This window comes from Myotis yumanensis, unplaced genomic scaffold (genome assembly GCF_028538775.1).
Source record: "Myotis yumanensis isolate MYYU_CA2020_CCGP unplaced genomic scaffold, mMyoYum1.0.hap1 SCAF_16, whole genome shotgun sequence".
In the NCBI taxonomy this organism is placed as follows: domain Eukaryota; kingdom Metazoa; phylum Chordata; class Mammalia; order Chiroptera; family Vespertilionidae; genus Myotis; species Myotis yumanensis.
This window is the reverse complement of record NW_027223767.1, coordinates 33002590-33024951: the sequence shown is the minus strand read 5'-3', so window position 1 is coordinate 33024951 and position 22362 is coordinate 33002590. Positions and strand designations below refer to the sequence as shown.

The 22362-nt window shown below is 39.1% G+C and overlaps 1 protein-coding gene and 1 pseudogene across 2 annotated transcripts in view; one reads left to right on the top strand and one right to left on the bottom strand.

Annotated features, from left to right (window-relative positions):
- NSF (N-ethylmaleimide sensitive factor, vesicle fusing ATPase) overlaps positions 1-22362 on the top strand; it is a 119496-nt gene that overhangs the window by 8391 nt on the left and 88743 nt on the right. For both annotated transcript variants that reach the window (XM_070395203.1, XM_070395204.1), the window contains exons 2-8: positions 2802-2887; positions 6669-6768; positions 9100-9139; positions 10248-10414; positions 13802-13909; positions 15542-15617; positions 18251-18406. In XM_070395203.1, coding sequence (XP_070251304.1) covers positions 2802-2887; positions 6669-6768; positions 9100-9139; positions 10248-10414; positions 13802-13909; positions 15542-15617; positions 18251-18406 — 733 coding nt within the window. The remainder of the gene's footprint in view (positions 1-2801; positions 2888-6668; positions 6769-9099; positions 9140-10247; positions 10415-13801; positions 13910-15541; positions 15618-18250; positions 18407-22362) is intronic.
- On the bottom strand, positions 14102-14914 carry LOC138993897 (transcription factor BTF3 pseudogene; annotated as a pseudogene).

The window sequence follows — 22362 nt, the reverse complement described above, 5'->3', positions numbered from 1 at the left end:
CATTGCACAAGGTATACTTATATCAAAACACCACATTGTATACCTTAGACAAAACTCCTTAGGCTGAACATATGGATGTTTATGACCCAGCTGTTCTACTGGGTGGGGTGAGGTGGGAATATATTGAATAGAAATGCATACAGATATCATTCAAAAGACATGTACAAACATGTTAATAGCAACAGGATTCATAATTAAAAACTAGAAACAACTTAAATGGATACATAATGGTGGTATGTTACTATAATTATATATTATAAGATAAATGAAAATGAGTGAACTATTGCCACAACATGGATGAGTCTCACAATCATAATATTGAAGGGTAGAAGTCAGACAGGAATAATACATGACGTATGATTCCACTTTATATATAAAATTTTCAACGGCAGGCAAAACTCATCTAAGGTTTTTATCTGGTGATAGAAACCAGATAGTAGTTATCTGTGGTTGGGGCCAAAAATCTAGTGATGGTGGTGGGGGAGAGCTGGGCAATATGGAATGCTGGTAATGTCTTTCTTCAACTGGGTGTTGGTTACCTTGGGTGTGTTCACTTTGTAGAAATCCATTAAACCAAACATTTACAATGTATGTATTTTTCTGTATGTATGTTTTTCTTCAATAAAATGTTGATTTAAAGAAATGGTAATGTCTTGTAGGTGAAAGAGACCCCAGGGTAGGTGGGAAACTAAAAGGCTGGGTATATTTTTGTCGGATGACTGGTCAAATTGTGTCCGTGGACAAAAATACTGTCTCATTCAGAAATCAAACTTATGACCTAGACTTTATTCATCTCATGTTCTAAATTAGTGATTTCCAAACAGTTTATCATGAATCCCGTAAGTAAAAAATGTATTGATCATTTATATGTGCATATATATTTATAACTTATCCTCTAATAGTATATATATATATATATAACACATATCAAAATAAAAAGGATGAGCTAAAGATGAAAAATATATTCTCAATTTTCTTTTATTTATTAATAATACAGAAAGTAAAGTGATAGCTTCATTATTCTTTAAATTCTTGGTTTAATATTTTGTGATACACCTATTCAGTTTGTTTTGATACTTGGATTACCAGACAAACTTGAGGTACATATATCCCACTTTAGAGACCACTGCTCTAGACAACTGGGATAACTATCGAAACTAGCCTTTAGTTAAAACAAAAGTGAAGCAAAAAGTAATTTGTTTTCCTCTATAAATTTGTGTTTGGGAGACAAAGTTAAGAAGAATCAGCTTTGGCTTGAGTTTTGAAGAATGGGCACTGTAGTTATAAAAGACTGACTACGAGTGCCATATTTCACTAACTAGGAAACCTGAGAGAATGGTGGAGGGTTATAAATACATTATATATAGTGTATATATAATGTATATATACATTACATATATATAATGGTTAATAAATAAATTATATGGAGGAATGTTTTGCTAGTCACTGTTGATCAAAAGATTGTTATGCCCTGTTTTTAAAAAATGTAACCCTGTAATTTATCTTTGTTGGGAGATATTTGGAATTTGGTTTTTCTCAATCTGTAAGAGACATGGCTTAGAGCCACTTGGGATCTCTTATAAAACTACTAGAGTTCTGGTGCACAAAATTCTGGTGCATGAGGGTTGGGGGGGTCCCTCAATCCGGCCTAAACCCTCTCCAATCCAGGACCCCTCGGGGGATGTCCTACTGCCGGTTTAGGCCCAATCCCGCTAAACCTGCAGTCGGACATCCCTCTAGTAATCTGTGACTGCTGGCTCCTAACCGCTTACCTGCCTGCCTGCCTGATTGCCCCTAACCGCCTCTGCCTGCCTGCCGGATTGCCCCTAACTGCTCCCCTGCTAGCCTGATTGCCCCTAACTGCCTCTGCCTGCCAGCCTGATCTTCCCTAACCACCTCTGCCTGCCAGCCTGATTGCCCCTAACTGCCCTCCCCTGCCCGCCTGATCGCCCCTAACCGCCTCTGCCTGCCTCTCCAATCCGGGACCCCTCAGGGGATGTCCGACTGCCGGTTTAGGCCCAATCCCACTAAACAGGCAGTCGGACATCCCTCTCCTAATCCGGGACTGCTGGCTCCTAACTGCCTGGTCGCCCTTAACTGCCCTCCCCTGCCGGCCTGGTCGCCCCTAACGGCTTCTGCCTTGGCCCCCGCCACCGTGGCTTTGTCTGAAAGGATGTCCAGATGGATGTCCGGAAGATGTCTGGTCTAATTAGCATATTACCCTTTTATTAGTATAGATACTTTTCATGATACACTTTATCAAACTTATTGAATCTACTTCATTGTGTTTGAATCAGTTAAAATTCTTCTCTTTGAAGAGGTGGAAAACCAATTCAAATAAGCTTGAGCAAAAAAGAGAATTTATTGGCTTATAACCAACATTCAGGACTCAAGGACTTTAACTTGGTTGTCAGGTCTCTGTTTCAAGGTGTTTGTGTCTCTGTTACCTTTGCTTTCTTTGTGATAGGTTTATTCTTAGAGCAGAAAGTCCTCCTCCGTGTGGTGGTGAGACAAGGGAGAATTCCTTTCTTTTATTCCAGGTCTACATAAGGCCCCATGGGTGGAATAGGACTCTATGTGGCCCTATGTGTGCTGTGATTGGAACACCCACAAAAGCATATGGAATGAGGAAGGAACAGTTTTTCAAAGGAAGGGTTTGCTATTATCACAAAGGAAGGGGTGCTGGGAGTAAAAACAATAGGTGTTTACAACAGGTGATGAGGAATAGAGGGCAGGAAGGCATAAACTATCTCTAAGACTATAAAAGATAATTTCATTTTCCTAATCATTTCTTTTTATAGAGTATGCAAGCTGCGAGATGTCCTACAGATGAATTATCTTTAACCAACTGTGCAGTTGTGAATGAAAAAGATTTCCAGTCTGGCCAGTGAGTACCTAACTTTCTTTTTCTTCTAGCCTGCTAGAAGAAATACCTGCTAGATGGTATTTTAGAAAGTTCTAGAGAGCATTTATTTTTTAGTTAACTTGAGAATAATTTTTTATTCCTCTTGCTGAGTTAGAAAATGGAAGAGATGAGAAAGTTATGTATTTCAGTCTTAACTGTGTTAAACTTTCATAACTATAACATTTTTAAGAGCATATATTGCTTTTTATAACTTTTTTAAAAATCAATTTTCCTAGCAGAACTAAACATACTGGTCATATGAATCATATATAGCATTGCCATTAGGTTTTTTGGCTCCAAAGTCAGGTTGTCTGAGTTTAGATTCTGACTCTGCCAATTATGAACTTGGTGACCATGGGTAAGTTACCATCTTTGTGTCTCTGTCCCAATCTGTAAAAAGGGAATGATGATAATTGTAAAGATTGCGTTATACAAATAAAGCACTTAGGATAGTGCCTAGCACATTAATAAGTCCTCAATAAATATTAGCCATTTTGATCAGTGATGCTAAGATATTTAAAAGGCATGAAAATTAGAAGATGCACAGCCAATATAGAATCTTTATAAGCATTTTAAATTGTCATTTATTTTAACTGATTCATGTCACCCCACTGCCAGAACTTCTACAGGCCCTGCTACCAAGTTCAGTGCCCTCCATGTTTCTCAGGTTGACAGAGGTAAGGGGCTGTACGAGAAGGCAGCCTAGGGAGATAAGGAATAAAGAAGCAGGATTTTTTTTTTTTTAATATATTTTATTGATTTTTTACAGAGAGGAAGGGAGAGAGATAGTTAGAAACATCGATGAGAGAGAAACATCGATCAGCTGCCTCCTGCACACCTCCTACTGGGGATGTGCCCGCAACCCAGGTACATGCCCTTGACCGGAATCGAACCCGGGACCCTTCAGTCCGCAGGCCGACCCTCTATCCACTGAGCCAAACCGATCAGGGCAAGAAGCAGGATTTTAACTGAGCCTTTATTTGTTTGTTTTTAATTTTTCTGTGAAATACATGAGTTTCCCAGAGTTAGAATTGGTAATAATCTGTGGTTTTTTCAGCTTCAGAATAAGGATCTGTAGTACATGATTATATTAATACTAGAGGCCCGGTGCACAAAAATTTGTGCACTCGGGGGGAGGGGCCCTCAGCCCGGCCTGTGCCCTCTCGCAGCCTGGGACCCCTCGGGAGATAATGACCTGCTGGCTTAGGCCTGCTCCCGGTGGCAGAGGGCAGGCCCAATCCCTAGGTGCAGCCCCTGGTCAGGCTAAGAGCAGGGCTGATTGGGGAGTTGGGGCGCCGCCCCCTGTCATGCACAGAGCAGGGCGGATAGGGAGGTTGCGATGCCACCCTCAGTCACGCTCAGGTAGGGCCGATTGGGGGGTTGGGGCACCGCCCCTGTCACACTCAAGGCAGGGTTGATGGGGAGGTTGCGGCGCCACCCTCTGTCACGCACAGAGCAGGGCCAATCAGTGGGTTGGGGCGCCGCACCCTGTCACACTCAGGGCAGGGACAATGGGGAGGTTATGGCTCTACCCCGTCACACACAGAGCAGGGCCCGTGCGGGGGAGGGGGGGGGGGTTTGGGGCGCCGCCCTCTATCACCCACAGAGCAGGGTCGATCAGGGGGTTCAGGAGCTCCCCCCGTCACACACAGAGCAGGGCCGATCAGGGGGTTCAGGAGCTCCCCCCTGTCACTCATAGAGTAGGGCTGATAGGGGAGTTGAGGCACACACAGAGCAGGGCGGATCAGGGGGTTGGGGCGCCGCACCCTGTCACACTCAGAACAGGGCCCGTGGGGGGGGGGGGGGCAGGGGTTGGGGCACCGCCCTCTATCACCCACAGAGCAGGGCCGATCAGGGGGTTGGGGTGCCTCCACTGTCACACACTGAGCCACAGGGCGATCAGGGGGTTGGGGAGCTCCCTCCTATCAGGCACAGAGCAGGGCTGATCAGGAAGTTGGGGCGCCTTCCCCTGTCAGGAACAGAGCAGGGCAGATAGGGAGGTTGTGGCCCTGCCCCCGTCACACACAGAGCCGCAGGGCGATCATGGGGTTTGGTCGCTGCCCTCTGTCACGCTGATCCTGGTGCCTTGAGGCCTCGCAGCTCCACTGATCCCAGTGCTGGGAGGCATATTACCCTTTTACTATATAGGATAGAGGCCTGATGCATGGGTGGGGGCCGGCTGGTTTGCCTTGAAGGGTGTCCTGGATCAGGGTGGGGGTCCCGCTTGGGTGCCTGGCCAGCCTGGGTGAGGGGATGATGGCTGTTTGCAGTTGGTCACACCCCCTTCAGTGTGGGGGTCCCCACTGGGGTGCCTGGCCAGTCTGGGTGAGGGGCTGAGAACTGTTTTCAGGCTGGCGGGTGACTAAAGCTCCCAACCGCTCCTTTTTTACTTTTTCTTTTTATTCTGGGCCAGCTTTAGCTCTGAGGCTTGGCTCCAGCTCTGAAAGCAGGTATCTGGTTTGTTTGGGTTCTGTAATCGAAGCACTGTTTCAACTCCAGCTCTGAGATCCCGGCTGGCTGAAAGCCAGTTTCTGGGGTTTTGTTTAGCTTCTATATTTGTAACAATGTTTCAAATTGCAAGCTCAGAGGCCAGCAGCGGCAGGCGGGGAACATTAACTTCCTCCGTCACTGAAGCAAGCAAGCCTCCTGTTAGTTTCAAGCTGCCTGGCTGCCGGCCGCCATCTTGGCTGGCAGTTAATTTGCATATCGCCCTGATTAGCCAATGGGAAGGGTAGCGGAGGTATGGCTAATTACCATGTTTCTCTTTTATTAGATAGGATTGTTTTCAGTCCTAAAATTCTATGATGCTCAGTTGAACACAGAACTCTCCACATATAAACTGCAGTATGGATAATCAGTGTGAGAATTTTTTTTATGGAATTCTTTTATATATGTCAAATGTTCTCTGTGCTCATGAAGGAGGTATTTAAAATATAGTAGTTATAAGGAACTTGTGTTTTAGTGGCAAACTGATATGTATGGAAACATTAACCATTAATATTAAAAAATATAGCTTTCTCAAAGGTAATTTAAAAAAGATAGCACATAACAGTTTGAAGCTTCTATCTCATAAACAGTTCTTGGTAGTTTCTTGGTATAAAAGATTATCATGAAAGGACTATATTTTATCTGTTTATAGGTAACTTCTGAGCAGGGTGAATTAACAAAAAATGCTTTGAAATAGTAAATATTAATATCTATATGAAAGCTGATATACTTTGTAAAAATTTTTTACCATCTTTTTAGGTTATTTCTTCTTCAACCTATTGTGAAAGTCTGCAAAGAGATTTAAACACTTGTCCTGAAAACTAACTTTTTTTTACTGCCATATCCGGTTCTATCTTTGGTTCTCCTCCCTTTATTCTATTTTGAGGTGAAATAATTCTCAGGAGAGGAAATTCATATAGTTTTTTTTTACTTAATATTAAAGACTAAATCACTGTTATCAGTTTTAAGTAAACTAAAAAAAAACAGTTATCAGTTTATGTAAACTGGAAATGTAATGAAGTTTATATTTTTAGTGATATATACTCTCTTGAACTTGGTCCTCATTCTGCTTGATGTGTGTTTGGCTCAAGGTGTTCCTTATGCCTGGATAACATTTTTACTGGCTCACATTTTGTAGAAATGAAATTTGTGCTCTTAGTCTTTCAGGACTGTCATATAATGCCATTTTCCCACCTGGTACTCATCAAGTCTCAGTTGTTGGAAATGAACACATTTGGAAATGGTATTCTTCATCTCCTGTGTTTCTGTCTTTTAGGCATGTGATTGTGAGGACCTCTCCCAGCCACAGGTACACATTTACACTGAGGACCCATCCATCAGTGGTTCCAGGGAGCATTGCATTCAGCTTACCTCAGGTAACTCAGGTGTTAATTTATTGTCTCCCATTCCTGCAGGTTGTGGAGGCAGCAATCCATTTAAAGCAAGCATCACTCTTCCTACAACTATTGTTCCACGCTGAAGAAAAACATCTAGATAATATACTAGGAATTTAAAGATATATCCTTAATTTCCAATTTTACTGTGTCTGCCTTTTATTACCTTGATTTTTTTCCTAATTTAAAAAAATTCTGCAGTATTATCAGTTAGCTGTCAGATAAGGTGCTAAGTTATTTTAATGTTAACTTCCAGGGTAACAGAGAAGATATAAAAATAGCATTTACTCCGAAACTGGTTTGGCTCAGTTGATAGAGTGTCGGCCTGCGGACTGAAGGGTCCCGGGTTCGATTCCGGTCAAGGGCATGTGCCTGGGTTGCGGGCACATCCCCAGTGGGGGATGTGCAGGAGGCAGGTGATCGATGTTTCTCTCTCATCGATGTTTCTGGCTCTCTGTCTCTCTCCCTTCCTCTCTGTAAAAAAAAAAAAAAAAAAATCAATAAAATATATTAAAAAAATAGCATTTACTTAAAAAATTGACATCTATTAATAGTGATTTTTAAATGCACTGATGTCAGACTAAAGAATATGATATGAGAAATTGTTATCTCAAATTACAACCTAACTTGCTGGGCTCCAGTAATGACTGGAAGGATAGCGATCACATTTGTAACTGTTGGTGGATTCTGCAGAGGGAAAATTGCCTAGCACTGTTCCAGACATATAATCCATAATCTAGGAGCACCACAGGTACTAGTCTGTGTTCTATTGTTCCTTATTACCTTGCTTATGCTGCTGATCTCACAGTCTTAAGCATTGTAAATACTACCCCTCCTCTTTCTAATAAGCAGTGATTTACTCATGATTTCTGACTTTTCTCCTTGTCATTTTGGTGTTAAAAAGAATTTCCCTCCAACATTTACTGTAGGCCAGATATCATTCTAAGTAACTTTTGCATGTATTTGCTCATTTACTTCTAAAACAACCCTATACTATAGATACTGTTATTATCATGCTTTGAGGCTGTCTTTGGAATTGAAGTACAGAACCTAAATATGGCTTCTCTGTGACCCCAAGTCTGGGCTTAACCAGCATGCTGCTAAATTTCAGGTTGGCTGTGTGTGAGATGGGATATTACAGAAGACGGGTGTGAAGGGCAGAGATGAGGGAGAGTGACCTATGATGTAAGGGAGAGCACTTAATGTTGTACACATTTAAAATTCAGCATCCTGTTAGCTATCCACCACAAAATCCACAATGTTCAGATGAGTAGACAAACTATTGATTTTCAGCCCAAAATTATTTTTCTCACTGTTCTTTGGAGTGTTATCAGTGGTTACTAATTTTGAATCTATACCAAGCCAGTCCCGAATTCCTGCCTAAACACAATCTGGGTCTGCCTCCATACATTATTGCCATTGTAACCATTCTCGACCTGGAGAGAAGCTGAAGTCTGGCTGCAAATGCCTGAGAATCCTTTGGCTGGTACACACAGACCGGCTGTGGCCATCTAACGATTTGAATCCCTGCTTGGGTTTCAGTATACATTGTCTGACCAGTTTTAATTTGGTTTTTATGAACTGAATGTTTTTCTTTCTGTGATACAAACAGTGTAACTAACCCCAGTGCGTTTAGATACTGAACTATCTGATACTACAAAGAGCTTCGGGAGAGTTATACTACGCAAATGAGCATCTACTCAGTGGTACTGGCTTTACTGTAAAAAGGCAAGCTTTGTGTGTTTTGGGATGGATGTGCATAAGTTTCCTAGACTGCTGTCACAAGTTATACCAACAACTGGGTGGCTGACAACAGCCGAAATTTCTTCTCACGGTTCTGGAGGCGGGAAGTCTGAAATCAGTGTGTCAGCATGCCACACTCTCTCTGAAGGCCCTCGGGAAAATCTGTTCCATCCTTAGCTGCTGGTGTTGCTGACCATCCTTGTTGTCCTTTGACTGGTAGATGTATCACTTCATTCTCTGCCTTCTTCGCCTCATGACTTTCTACCCATGTATCTGTGTGTCTTCTCTTCTTGTAAGGACAACAGTTATTTTGGCTTAGAACCCATTCTAATTTGATATAACCTCATCTTAACTTGATTCCATGTCAAAGAGCTTATTTTCAAATACAGTCACATTCACAGGTGCCAGGACGAAGACTTCAACATATCTGTTTGTGGGACAATTCAACATAAAAGAGTATACCATGTTTTGGTCTTTGAATGTATTCCTGAAATTCAGGGAAATTCCTCATTTATCTAATTTTGATTGATTTGACTTTAAGTGTCTATTTTTTTCTCTTTTATTTTACAGCGAAAATGGGCTGGACTTTCTATTGGGCAAGAAATAGAAGGTAGGTAAATATTTTAGCTACCTGAGGGAGATTTTCTTTATGATTTTCTCATAGTTCTGGAGATCTGTACAATTTCCTGTTACTGGTTGTTAGGTCATTGCACATTCATTACAATCATACTAGAGGCCCAGCACATGAAATCGTGTGTGGTTAGGGTCCCTAGGCCTAGCCTGCGATCAGGGCCATGTTCTGCCCGTTTGCCAGTCCCCAGTTTCGCCCCGCCCCCACCACCTATCAATTGGAGCCTGAGGGCGGGGAGGAGGGACCAAGAGGTCTGCCTTCCACCAGCTCGCCAGTCCCCGCTGTGCCACTCAACCTGTTTTCCCTGTTAGCCATCCCTGATCAATCAGAGCCTGAGGGCCGGCGGGAGGAGAGACCAAGAGGTCTGCCTTCCACCTGCTCGCCAGTCACCACTGCCACCCATTGATTGGAGCCTGGCCGCCCTGATCAGGGTGTTGGGGGCAAACCTGCCTAGATCAGGCCCGTTCGCTGGCTGCAGTGGGTGTCATAGCGACCAGTTGTTAGGTCATTATGTTCGTGATGGCATTACTGTCTCTGGCTTTTTATATATATATAGATTATTGGTTAGATCTATGAAACTGTTGTTTGGAGGAAGATTCAGAGGCTTTTTGGAAGTGCCGGGGGGCTGTGATTTCCCCACAAGAGTTGGGTGAGGGAGGAATAAAATAGAGAGTGTTGTTCAGTATGTTGGAATTGATTCGGATGGGGAAGAACATCTCTAGTGATTATTACTATGTTTTAAAATCTGTGCCTGTGTCTCTTAATGAAAGCCATGTAAAGCCCCTCTCTTTACATGGGAGAGATAGAAACATAAATGATGAGGGAGATTCTTCTATTGGCTGCCTCCTGCACGGCCCCCACCTGGGATCGAGCCCACAACCTGGGCACATGCCTCTGACTGGAATCGAACCCGGGACCCTTCAGCCCACAGGGCTCTATCCACTGAGCCAAACCGGCTAGGGCTGTAAAGCCCCCTTTTGGTTAAGTTCTGTTAGGATTCATTTTGGCGAAACTTTTAGTTACTTGGAACACAGCAAGTATCTGGTGTCCCTGTGATTTTTAAAAATGCTTACTTTTTTTACCCTAGTGTCCTTATATACGTTTGACAAGACCAAACAATGTGTTGGCACAATGACCATCGAGATTGATTTCCTGCAGAAAAAAAGCATCGACTCCAATCCTTATGATACCGACAAGATGGCAGGAGAATTTATTCAACAGTTCAACAACCAGGCATTCTCAGTGGGACAACAGGTAGCTTGAAATTTTCTTTCCTTGCTTTCTCTTTATAGGCATTCTAATCCCTGCAGTTGTCCAAAAATTATTCTACTTTTAAAAAACTGAGAGGAGCTTTACATATGAACAGGTGTATCTAAGATGAGTGTAACAAGTGAGGGAAATGTTTAGAAAAATTCTAAAGACGCTTTAGGTTACAATATGATGTATAATTACAGCAGCTTTTCCATTTGTAAATTGGGAACATACATGTCTCAAATTTCTTATTTGCTTATTGTGGGGCATTTGTTTAGTCTTTGGGTGCCTTTCTCTTTAATGATATATTTCTGTAGACAAGTAGTTCTTAACTTTTTTTGGTTATAAACCTCTTTGAGAATCTTAAGGAAATTATGTATGTATATTTTCAGGTTTTTCATAGAACCTCTGAAGCCCTGATTTTCTCTTTTTTAAAATGGTATTGCTGATGATGGCTGTTTGTTTGGACTTCACTTAATATCATATCGTTAACTTCCTAGGAAGAAATCTGTCCTTTTAAAATTGTACTCTTAAAAAATATGTGAATTTATAAATTGCTCTTTGTTTGTACACATCCTGTATAATAAAGAGCTAATATGCTAATTAGACGGAACAGCAGAAGGACCGTCTGGACAACCATCCGGATGACCTTCGGAAAAGCTGGGGCTGTGAGGGTCGAGGCAGCCGGGGCTGTGAGGGCTGAGCCTCTTGCATGAATTTCATGCATCAGGCCTCTAGTAAATACAGAAGTAATTATTGCTCCTTTGCCCTTACATTTGTTCCCTTCTTTGCGACTTTTCCTAACCATTCCTAATTCCTTCCTCCTATCATAGCTCCATAGCCATAGTCCTCAAAGTGTGGTCCTAAGGACCCTGAGGGTCCCTGAGGCTCTTTCAGGGGGTGTGTAAAGTCAACAGCTATTTTCATATTAATACTAAGATATATTTGTCTTTTTCCTCTTATTCTGTTTGGCCTAATTAGCATATTAGCTCTTTATTATACAGGATGAGCAAATGGTGCAGTTTTGTAGATATGTGCTAGTGCAGCACATCAGCTGCTAACACAGTCATGGGGGCCAGCTGTCTTCCATTAGAGAGATTAGTGAAAAAGTGACTGTCACTCTTCCAACTTGTGTGTTTTTTATTTTGGACAGTAGAGAGTATTTTATAAACTAAAAATGTTATTTTTGTTAACACATCATGGGTTTATTAGTTAATTTTAGATTAATAAATAAAATTAAGTTCTTTTGTTCTAATTTCTAATATAGTAAATACCAATAGGTAGACTCTATATAAACAAAGGCTTTTGGGGGGTCCTCAAAAATTTTTATTCTTTTTATTTTAACATTTTTATTGATTTCAGAAAGGAAGGGAGAGGGAGAGATAGAAACATCAATGATGAGAGAGAATCACCGGTCAGCTGACTCCTGCACGCCCCACGATGGGGATCGAGCCCACAACGCCTGTATATGCCCTGACTGGGAATTGAACTGTGACCTCCTTCCTGGTTTATAGGTCGACGCTCAACTGCTTAGCCACGCCGGCTGGGCAAAAATTTTTATTCTTATAAAGGATCCTGAGACTGAAATATTTGAGAATCCTTGCTTATAGCATTCTGATCTCTATGACTTAACCTTGACTCCCTTGCAGTCTCTCACATGGGAAGGTATGTAAGATGTGGAACAAGAGAAGCGGTAGAAGGAAAGAGTTGTTGGAGTGAAAGAGTGTTATTTATTTTCATCCTCTTTTTCGAAGGCATAGATCTGGAACAAGACTAAGAATTTGATAGCCCATACATTATAATATTAAACCTTTGTGAGTAGAAAATTAATGATAGACAGGAAAAGGATACAGTACATTTATTATTATTTTTAAGAATACTAGAATTGGTATGAACCTCAGAATTTATCTTATCTAACCTCCTCATTTTGCAAATGAGGACTTTTTGGTCCAGAGAAGGTAAATTACATACCCCTGGCTACACATCCAGGGGCATAACTGAGACAAGAACCCATTCATTAGTCAAGTGATCAGTTAATTAAACAAATATATATATTGAATACCTGATATGTTCCAGCCACCATTTTAGGCACTGCAGATCAGCAGTGAACAAAATACACATAATCCCCACCCTCATAGAACTTACTTTCTAGTTTGGGAAGACAGGAAATAAGAAAGAAATGCCATGAACTTGAAGTACTTTGGTGTAAATTGGATGATGCACTAGGGAGCCACTGTGGAGCTACTTTGATCCAGGAAGGCTCTCCAAGAGGATCTTTAGTGAAAATTTGTTGACTACCTATCCATTGTATTTGAGGCTATACTATATTCCTCTGGATTCCTATACTTTTGGGCTGATCGTTCAGCTCAAGTCATCTTGCTAAACTTCATTGATGTGGGCTTTTTAAAATATATTTTTATTGATTTCAGAGAGGAAGGGATAGGGAGAGAGAGATAGAAACATTAATGATAAGAGAGAATCATCGATCCACTGTCTCCTGCATAACCTCTATTGGGGATCAAGCCTGCAACCCAGGCATGTGCCCTGACTGGGAATCAAACCATAACTTCCTGGTTCCTAGGTTGATGCTCAACCACTGAGCCACACTGGCTGAGCTAAACTTCATTGTTTTTACCTTCTCCTTTAGCTTTAGTATTTTAATAGAAAATGCTTGGAAGAATGTTTAATAGAAAATGCTTTGGTATTTGTAATAATTTAAACCTAATAACTTGTGGATGTCTGTAAACCCATGAAATAAAATCCTCCATAACACAGAGAAGAAATAAATATCTTACCCCAAATCACTGTTCTTAGTATTTATTCCCTTTCAAAGTAAGTAATAGTAGCAGGATTGATAGTCAACTTTGCCTGTTACGTTTATTGTTATACCCCAGCATGTGAAGAGGGCCTAGCATGTGAAAGGCACTCAGTACATACTTGGCAAATGGATGCATCAGACGCTGTCTCTGCACTCGTGTGGCAGGCATTTGGTATTGGTTTTAGAAAAGCATGGATATCAGCGTCTCAGACCCAGGCTGACTCATGGCACTGTCAGTTACTGTGACTCTGGGTCACATTGCTCAGCCCATCTCTGGATCTCAGCTTCCTCACTAGTTAAAACTGAGGAATAATTTCTGTTTCCAGAAGAGTTTGTGAATATTAATTACATAACCTCCTGTGGTGATTGTTAGGTACACAGCAAATAACTCAATAAATGTTAGTTCCCTTTTCCTCTCATTGGCTAGTGGGTAGTTTGTCCAAGGAGCAGATATAAGAGGAATACATAGGACAAAGCTGCTTTCCTGCATTTAGAGAACATTGCTGATGATATAAGAGTGAAGTCATTGTATCATAAAAGGATTTTTCTGCCCTTTCCTCTTTTCTACACAGCTTGTATTTAGCTTCAATGAAAAGCTTTTTAGCTTAGTAGTAAAGGATATTGAAGCCATGGATCCCAGCATCCTGAAGGGAGAGCAGGGGACAGGTAAAAGACAAAAGGTATGTTTTATTTATAATTTTTTATTTGGTAATCTCTATGATGTGAATTGTGCAGATTAATAGAATTTTCCTACCCATTCTCTTGCTCAGTGATTTCTCTCATATATGCACTCTTTCTTTTATGATAGTGGGGAGAAAAAATTGCTTTTATAGCAAGCATTATTACTATTTTTTTTATTAACCTGTTTCAAACTTTATTCCCAAGCTTCTTCAGCTTAATTAGCTGCAAAGAATGATTTATATATAAGCAAAAACTGAAAAGAGCTGCAATGTCCAGGGGCATTGGGCTAAAAAATATTAGAGATCTAGATTTTATCAGATCCATAAACAAAATTTGAAAAAGCAGTCATAATATAAAATAGCAGCTCCCAGAAACTTCTTCAAGTTTATCTTCTTCAGAAGTTGACTCAATTCAGTTTGCTTCATTCTTGGAAGCCTCATCAAAATTCTCCACAAGATCTGGAACTTCATCATCATCATCCTCTCCAGTAGCAAGTGGCACTTTTCCATCCACAGATTGTTTGGGCAGAGTTTCAGCCAGCCTGCTTAAACTAGTAAGACTGTCTGCACCAAGCTGGTTTAAGATGCTGGGTAGCATTTCTGTCAGTTGCTTTGTCTCAGCATGGCCTGTAATGGTGAAAGTGTTCGCTGCCAGAGATGCCTGAACTTTAGGGTTGTTAAAGTGGATCACTGTCCATTGGTTTGTAAACATATTTACCTCTTCAATACCAGAGATATTGTTTACCCCTAACTTCTTTAAGGAGACTGAAGTTTTTTATCATCTGCTGTATCTGTTCTGTGAACCACCTTCTTCTTTCTACCAGCAGTTCCTTTCCCACCAACACGCACTTGTGCCTGCAGTTTGGCGAGTTTATCTTGGTTCATGATAGTTTCTTTCATCTTGTTGGAGAGGAAACGGGGCCGCGCGGGGGACTAGGACTGATGCTCAGGGGGTCTAGGGCAGACCAGCTGAGAATAAGCGCACACACGTGGGGATGCAAGATGGCAGCTCAGCAAGCATTATTATTAAAATACTAGGGGCCCCGTGCACGAATTCGGGGATCCCTTGGCCTGGCCAGAGATCGGGGCTAATCAGGGCCTTGTCTCCTAGTCAGCCCTCCCTGCGGGAGGTTGGCTGGCTGGCCGGGGGGAGGGACCGCTGGAGGTTGGCCGGCCGCAGGACATTGGCTGTGGGAGTGCACTGACCACCAGGGGCAGCTCCTACATTGAGCATCTGCTCCCTGGTGGTCAGTGCACGTCATAGTGACCGGTCATTACGGCGAACCAGTCGTCACGGTTGCTTAGGTTTTTATATATATAGATGGCATAAAATACACTTATTTGCAAACCTACTAGTAATTTGAAATTTGTAATCCTGGTTGAATAATATGTATTGATAATATGTATTGTAAATAAATAATAATAAGACAGGCATTATGAAAAGACATATGCATTGAAATAAAGAAAACTGGAATAATTGTAAGATAGTTATGACAAAAGTAAATGTAACTTAAATGATAGTTTGAATATTTGCTCTGCTCAGAGAGACATCATTTCCTCTTTGTTTTTGACTTTGCTTTAAGAAGTCCAGAAGTCTGCTATTAGACTACTAATTATTGTCTTTCGGTACAGATTGAACTAGGACTGGTTCTTGGAAATAGTCAAGTTGCATTTGAAAAAGCAGAAAATTCATCACTCAATCTTATTGGTAAGACTTATAGTTTTTAGAAGAATCTGAATAACTCTGTTATATGTGATTCAACTACAGTGATTTTCAAGTGGTAAAGAGAATAGGGCCATCGCCCTTGAGAAAGCTTTTCACAAAATCACAATGAGCTAATGTAGTAAAAGTTTAAAACCTTCACTAGATCAGCATTGTCTAATAAAAATATAATGGGAGCCACATATGTAATTTTTAATTTCCTAGTAACCACACTATAAATAAGGAAAAAGATACAGATAAAGTTAATTTTTAAAGTTTTTCTATTGAGATAAGTTTAGGCTTACAGAAGTTTTGCAAAAGTAGTTCAGAGTTTTTCTGTATGCCCTTTACCAGCATCCTCTGATGTTACATGTTAAATAACCATAGTACGGTTACCAAAGCTAAATTATCATGGTTACATTGCTGCTAACTAGAGACTTCACCAGTTCACCAGTTTTTTATTATGTCCTTTTTCTCTTTCAGGATCTAATTCAGGACCCACATTACATTTAGTTGTTTAGTCTCCATAATCTTCTCCAGTCTCTGACAGTTCCTCAGACTTTCATGGTCTTGTATGACCTTGAGAACTGGTCAATTATTTTGTAGACTGTCCCTCACCTGGTTGTATGTTAAATGCAATACTAGTGTCACTTTTGTTAGTGATGGAGTTAAATGATGAATGTGCAGGTAAAGAAAGTCTTTCCAACAGATTCATTGTGTAGTCCTATTCTTTTATATTAGCCCCACTTTGAAAAGCAGATTGAGCTTTAAGAAGAGGAACTCACCAGAATAATAATGCCATTAACTTTACAGCAGTTATTATTTTTTATTAATTTAATAACTAAGTTAATGTTTACTCCAGTAGAAAGTAGAGAATTTTCTTTGGTTGCATACTATCATATCTAAGGTCATTTAATTTTCTTGGAATGTATAGCCTTTTTAAATTCATAAATTATTATTCCCTGTTATTGTTTTTTCTTAATTATAAAATAAAATGTTTATTTTATAAAATATGAATAGACACCCAAACACAACTCACACTTAAACATTTTTTAATTTGATTCTGTTTTCATACTGTTTTATAATTCTTTCTTTTTTTTTTTTTTAAATATATTTTATTGATTTTTTACAGAGAGGAAGGGAGAGAGATAGAGAGTTAGAAACATCGATGAGAGAGAAACATCGATCAGCTGCCTCCTGCACATCTCCCACTGGGGATGTGCCCGCAACCCAGGTACATGCCCTTGACCGGAATTGAACCTGGGACCTTTCAGTCCGCAGGCCAACGCTCTATCCACTGAGCCAAACCGGTTTTGGCTTATAATTCTTTCTGATTAATGTATTGCAACCATCTTAAATACACCTTTCAACATTAATTTTAATAACTGTATGTCATATTATGGGTGTGGGATATATCAAAATCTGTTTTCAGAAAGGAAGGGAGAGGGAGAGAGAGAGAGAAACATTAATGATAAGAGAGTATCATTGACCAGTTGCCTCCTGCATGCTCCTTACCCGATATTGAGCCCACAACTCAGGCATGTGCCCTGACGGGGAGTCAAACAGTGACCTCCTGGTTTAGCCACCCTGGCTGGACTCAAAATCTCCTGTTACTGATCAAATATATTTCTACAGTGTATTTTATGTCTTGTACACTTTTGTTATCTCAGAGGAATTGTGTGACTTTCATACAGTGTGGGTATTTCTAAGTAATTTTTGTGAAGGTGTGATTGATAGGTTTTTCCCTGTGGAAAATAAAATTGTGGTGATTTAGCATACAGTAAGTTCGGCCACAAGAGGGCAGTAGAGTGTAAGAAAAATATTTTCCGTAGCTTTGTAAAGGAAATGTTAAGTCCACAAAACTCTAACCATAAAACTACCATTTAAGATAAATTTTTTCTAATGCAACCTTTTCTTCCCTAATTTAATAAAACCTATGAAATTACTTTTTTATTTATAGTAGTGTATTCCAAGGCACTTTTATTCTTTGTATTTGTGATAGTTAATGTGGTTCTCTGGAGTTACTTTAGGTGGCACTATGACATTTAAGTGAAATAATTTGTGTCTGAAAGAATTTGAAAACACCAATTTTGAAATCATTAAAGACATTAGGATGATTTTAGACTTTGATGTACAAGTGAAGGAAAGCAAATAAGACACCAAACTTAGTGCATCTTCTCAGGCTGAGGGGTTCCTGTACTCAATTATAAATTTAATCTAGATAAATACATGTATTTTTAAATACACTTGCCTTAGGAGCCTTGAGGGACTGCTAGATTTCAGTTACGTTTCTGGCAGCTGGTGTTGTCTTCATCAGATATGCACATGGTGTTTCTTCTAATCAACCAAATTAGTTAACTTGGTTAGGATTCCATGGATTGATTACAAATGGACTACAGCATGAGTTTAGCTAGTCATTTTGAAAGTTTTTTACTGACCCTAAAGGGGGACCAGACAAAATAGTTAACATAGCAAAACTCATTCTTCTTAGAAAAGCAGCTAAGAGCATGTTGTTCATCTTTGTACAAGGGTAGCCTCTCTTTGTTCATTGAGGATGCCCCATGAGCTCTGTCTGTCTGTCTTTTTACACTTACTGATGAAGTTCTTGTTTCACATTTGATTATCTTTGTTTAACATAGGCAAAGCTAAAACCAAGGAAAATCGCCAGTCTATCATCAATCCTGACTGGAACTTTGAAAAAATGGGAATAGGAGGTCTGGACAAAGAATTTTCAGATATTTTTCGACGAGCATTTGCTTCCCGAGTGTTTCCGCCAGAGATTGTGGAACAGATGGGTGAGTTTAAAAAGGAGAACTTGATAAAACCTTATATTGTTTTTAAAAAATAAATGTCATGAAGTCTCTTTTCAGTAATGTTTTAAAATTATTCTTCAGACCTTCCAAAGTATTTTTCTCTTTTAACTTCTTCTAAAAAAATTTTTTCCCTAAAAAAAATCTTTGACAAGTTAGAAGTTTAAAATTACATTTTAAATGTATGGAGAAATCATAGAAATATTTGTGGTTTTGCTCCGTTTTTTAAATTAATTTATTTACTCATTTATTTACTTATTCAGGTCTGTTTTTCTACTGTACATATTTAGACATACCATTTTATTTAGTTACTTTAATGTTTAATTAGGGAATATTTAAAAATTTCACCCAACTCTAAAGATACACTATGGGTCAGATCTTGCCTGCTGGATAATTATTATCTATTAGACTGTGGGCATTTTCTAATATTAGCTGCTGCTTCTTTGTAGTGTGCTATTGCATTACTTAATTAGTACATCTTCATACCTAGTAAATGGATACTTGGTATTTTTTTAAGTTTGTTAAGTTTGATCCAATAAGACAAATGCAAGGTATACATAGGCATTTCCATATTACATACAAAAAATGCACTATTCATTTATCACTTTCTTCTTGAAGGTTTATTTAACTTATCTGTGTGAAGTGGCGTTATTTGCCCTAGTGGAAATGCTGTCATGACTGTTTTCATATCCATATTATAAGTTGGATTGGAATGTGAGCCACAGAATATCTCAGAAAGGAATTTATAACATAACAGCTTCTGGCAGACTGTTAGTATAAAAACAGTATCCAAAAAAACCCTGAAGGAATACGAATATATTACTCCTCTCACCCCCATCATTCTTTATCTTTCAATTGCTACTGGGAGATAAAAGTATATTCATAATGGTGGGGATAAGAACTGCTTTCTAGGCACTAAGGGCTTGGTTCTATTAGCCTCCTATTGTTGGTAGCTTTTCTGCCTGGACGCTCACTCTGATAAATTACAGGCATAGCACACACCTGTTCACTGGGTAAAGGTCGAATTTGGAATTGGATTAAGAGAAAATGACAGAGAACCTCATCACCTGAGTTTTATACACCTTGAAATGGCAATAACATACTTTTTTATCTGAAAGATACAAAGGCCAAGTCCATAAAAAACAATTTTAATTTGGAAAATAGTAAAAAGCATGATAGTTCACTATCTTGGCAATGTATATTTTGAGGCATAATAAATCCATAAGGCTTTTTTGATCAAGATATGAAAATATTAAGTATATTGTAAGTATAGGCAGAGATAAAAGGATTTCAAATGTTGTAATTTATTCTTGTAGAATATTTTTTCTGCATTTTAAGAGCAAGCTCTGATATAGAAAGAATCTAATGATTCTGCTTCTGTAAAGCCATGCTTTTAAACTATATTATGAATATTTTCTCACCATTGGACACTGTGGAGGATTCAGCTATTCAGACACTAGTTTTGTGTTTGTGCATTGTTTAAACCAGCCGTGGGCAAACTACGGCCCGCGGGCCGGATCCGGCCCGTTTGAAATGAATAAAACTAAAAAAAAAAAAGACCGTACCCTTTTATGTAATGATGTTTACTTTGAATTTATATTAGTTCACACAAACACTCCATCCATGCTTTTGTTCCGGCCCTCCGGTCCAGTTTAAGAACCCATTGTGGCCCTTGAGTCAAAAAGTTTGCCCACCCCTGGTCTAAACCCTGCTCATTAGGGCCTCTGTCTGAGTTAGGTAGTTCATAAAGGAGTAAAACTCATATTGGTTGATTTGTGATTTTGCCAGCTGTCAAAGAATTTGAAATTAAACCAGAACAGAGACAGCATTCTGAGTGACTTTAGTCTGTGTTGAAAATAATTAAATTATAATAGTATGCTTTTATTTTTATTAACATGCCTTTTGACTAAGGACCATTGATTTGAATTTTGTTTGTCAGTGCTACTACCCAGAACTCTTTTTATGTACTTATTTTTCTAATATTTTTACACTAATTTAATTAGACAAAAAAGAGTTCCGTCATGTTTTTTGTTTGTTTGTTTTTGTAAGTGATATATCTTTTCTCTTCATGGTTTTTTCCCATCAAGAAGCATGTGCTATAAATTTGATTTAAAAGAAAGTAAATATAAAGCTACCTTGGCTTTTGAGTTGGATTGAAAGACATTGTCTTTATTCAGAATAAAGATTCTCAGTGTCCTAAAGCTACTTATTTTAATGTTAAAATGGCTGTGAACTAATTCTCTTGCTATGCATGTGTCATTCCCTATTTTCCAATAGAGGCTTCTTTTTTACTTTTAATTTTGAGGACTTATTGCACTCCAAGAATAGTGTGGTTATAAAGTTCTCATTAGGCAGTGGTAAAGATATATAAAAAATACAAATTGCTACTTTTAGATAGAATATAAAATAATGCTATATAAGTCCTTCTTATATATATCTTGTGTTCTTTTACCCTGCCAGGTAGAAACAAAATTGGTTGATAATTTTGCTTACTCTTGGTTAACTAAATAGATAAACCTGTATGGTTGTGGGATCCAGTTGGACACTGGGAATGATTAGTTAAATCAATTCAAATGAAAAAAAAAAGATTAGAAAAGAATAATTATGGGGCTGTTTTGTTTTGATTTAAGCAGAGAACTTTTTTATTTTTGGCTTGAGACCAAATCATTATCTTTACCATGAAGTCTAGAGTTATGTCTACTTTGCAAACAGGAATCTTAACTAAATGGATCTTTTTGCTTGTACATCAAAGCTTGAAGCTCAAAAAGTGATAAATTTAGAATTCTATTGTGTCATGTTTATGAGACTGATAATTATGCTTCTAGGTAATATAGTTCTTTCTTTTTTGCTTGTAAAACTTCATGTTTCTTTTAAAATTGAAAATATAGTTTAGATACATGCAGAATGTTGCTGATGAGATGTAGGAAGACAAAAGGACTAACCAGAGAAAGGCACACAGTTATGAACAAAATTGGGGATCAGATGAGGTAATAATATACATGAAATAAGTGTCCTATACAGGATGGGGCAAAAGTAGGTTTATAGTTATGAGTATGCAAAACAGAGTTTATTCTTGCATTATTATTTATTAATTATTTTTCATATGAGCAGCTGCAAACCTACTGTTATGTTAGTTTCCAATCTTTTAGTTTCTCTCTTGAAGTATTTTCAATTATGTAATATATACCTTGCTGTTTTTGTTATAATATTTTTATAGAATTCTAATTAAGGGAAGCCTTAAATGGGAAAGGAAGTCACATACCGTCCTACAGACAGAGGAAGAAAGGCCATGTGTAGAAATAGGAAAAGAGATCACTTAGGGGGAATATCCGTTTTGTTTTTGTTGTTGTTTTCATCAGTGTAACTATGTACATTTTCCTTGTCTGTAGTAGTTGGACTCACCCAAACCCCCGTAGGGCAGTTCTTCCTTGGAAGTATATAAAAGCATTCACAAAGAAAACTAGTTTTATACCTTGCATTTAGTGAATACCAAATAACTATTTAGTCAGAATGTCCTCCGGGCCCTTTAATGATGGGTGTTTAGTTACAAATGACCTGAAGTCCTACTTTGTGGGATAATAGAAACACCTTTTGAGTGCCAGGGTAGAAATATGGGCACCAAGAACCAGTATCTGGAAGTACAGGTGAATAAACTCAACAGCTGACTGCCGTCCTTGAGAATACTTAGATGTCGATTGAACATATACGTTTGCCACATTTAGTCCTTTGCATGCAGCTTTGGAGAGTGCTCAGGATAAACGATTGATTTCCTCAGTTCTCATTGTAGCTCTTTTGTTGGCAAAGAGGTTTTGCAAAGAAACTTCATTTTTCAGCACCCCTGGCAATTACCTCTAAACTGTAAATGTCACAGAGGAAAAAAACACACATACAAATCCTGTTCAAAGAACAGTGGAATAATTGTTAAAGAATTAGCATCCCTT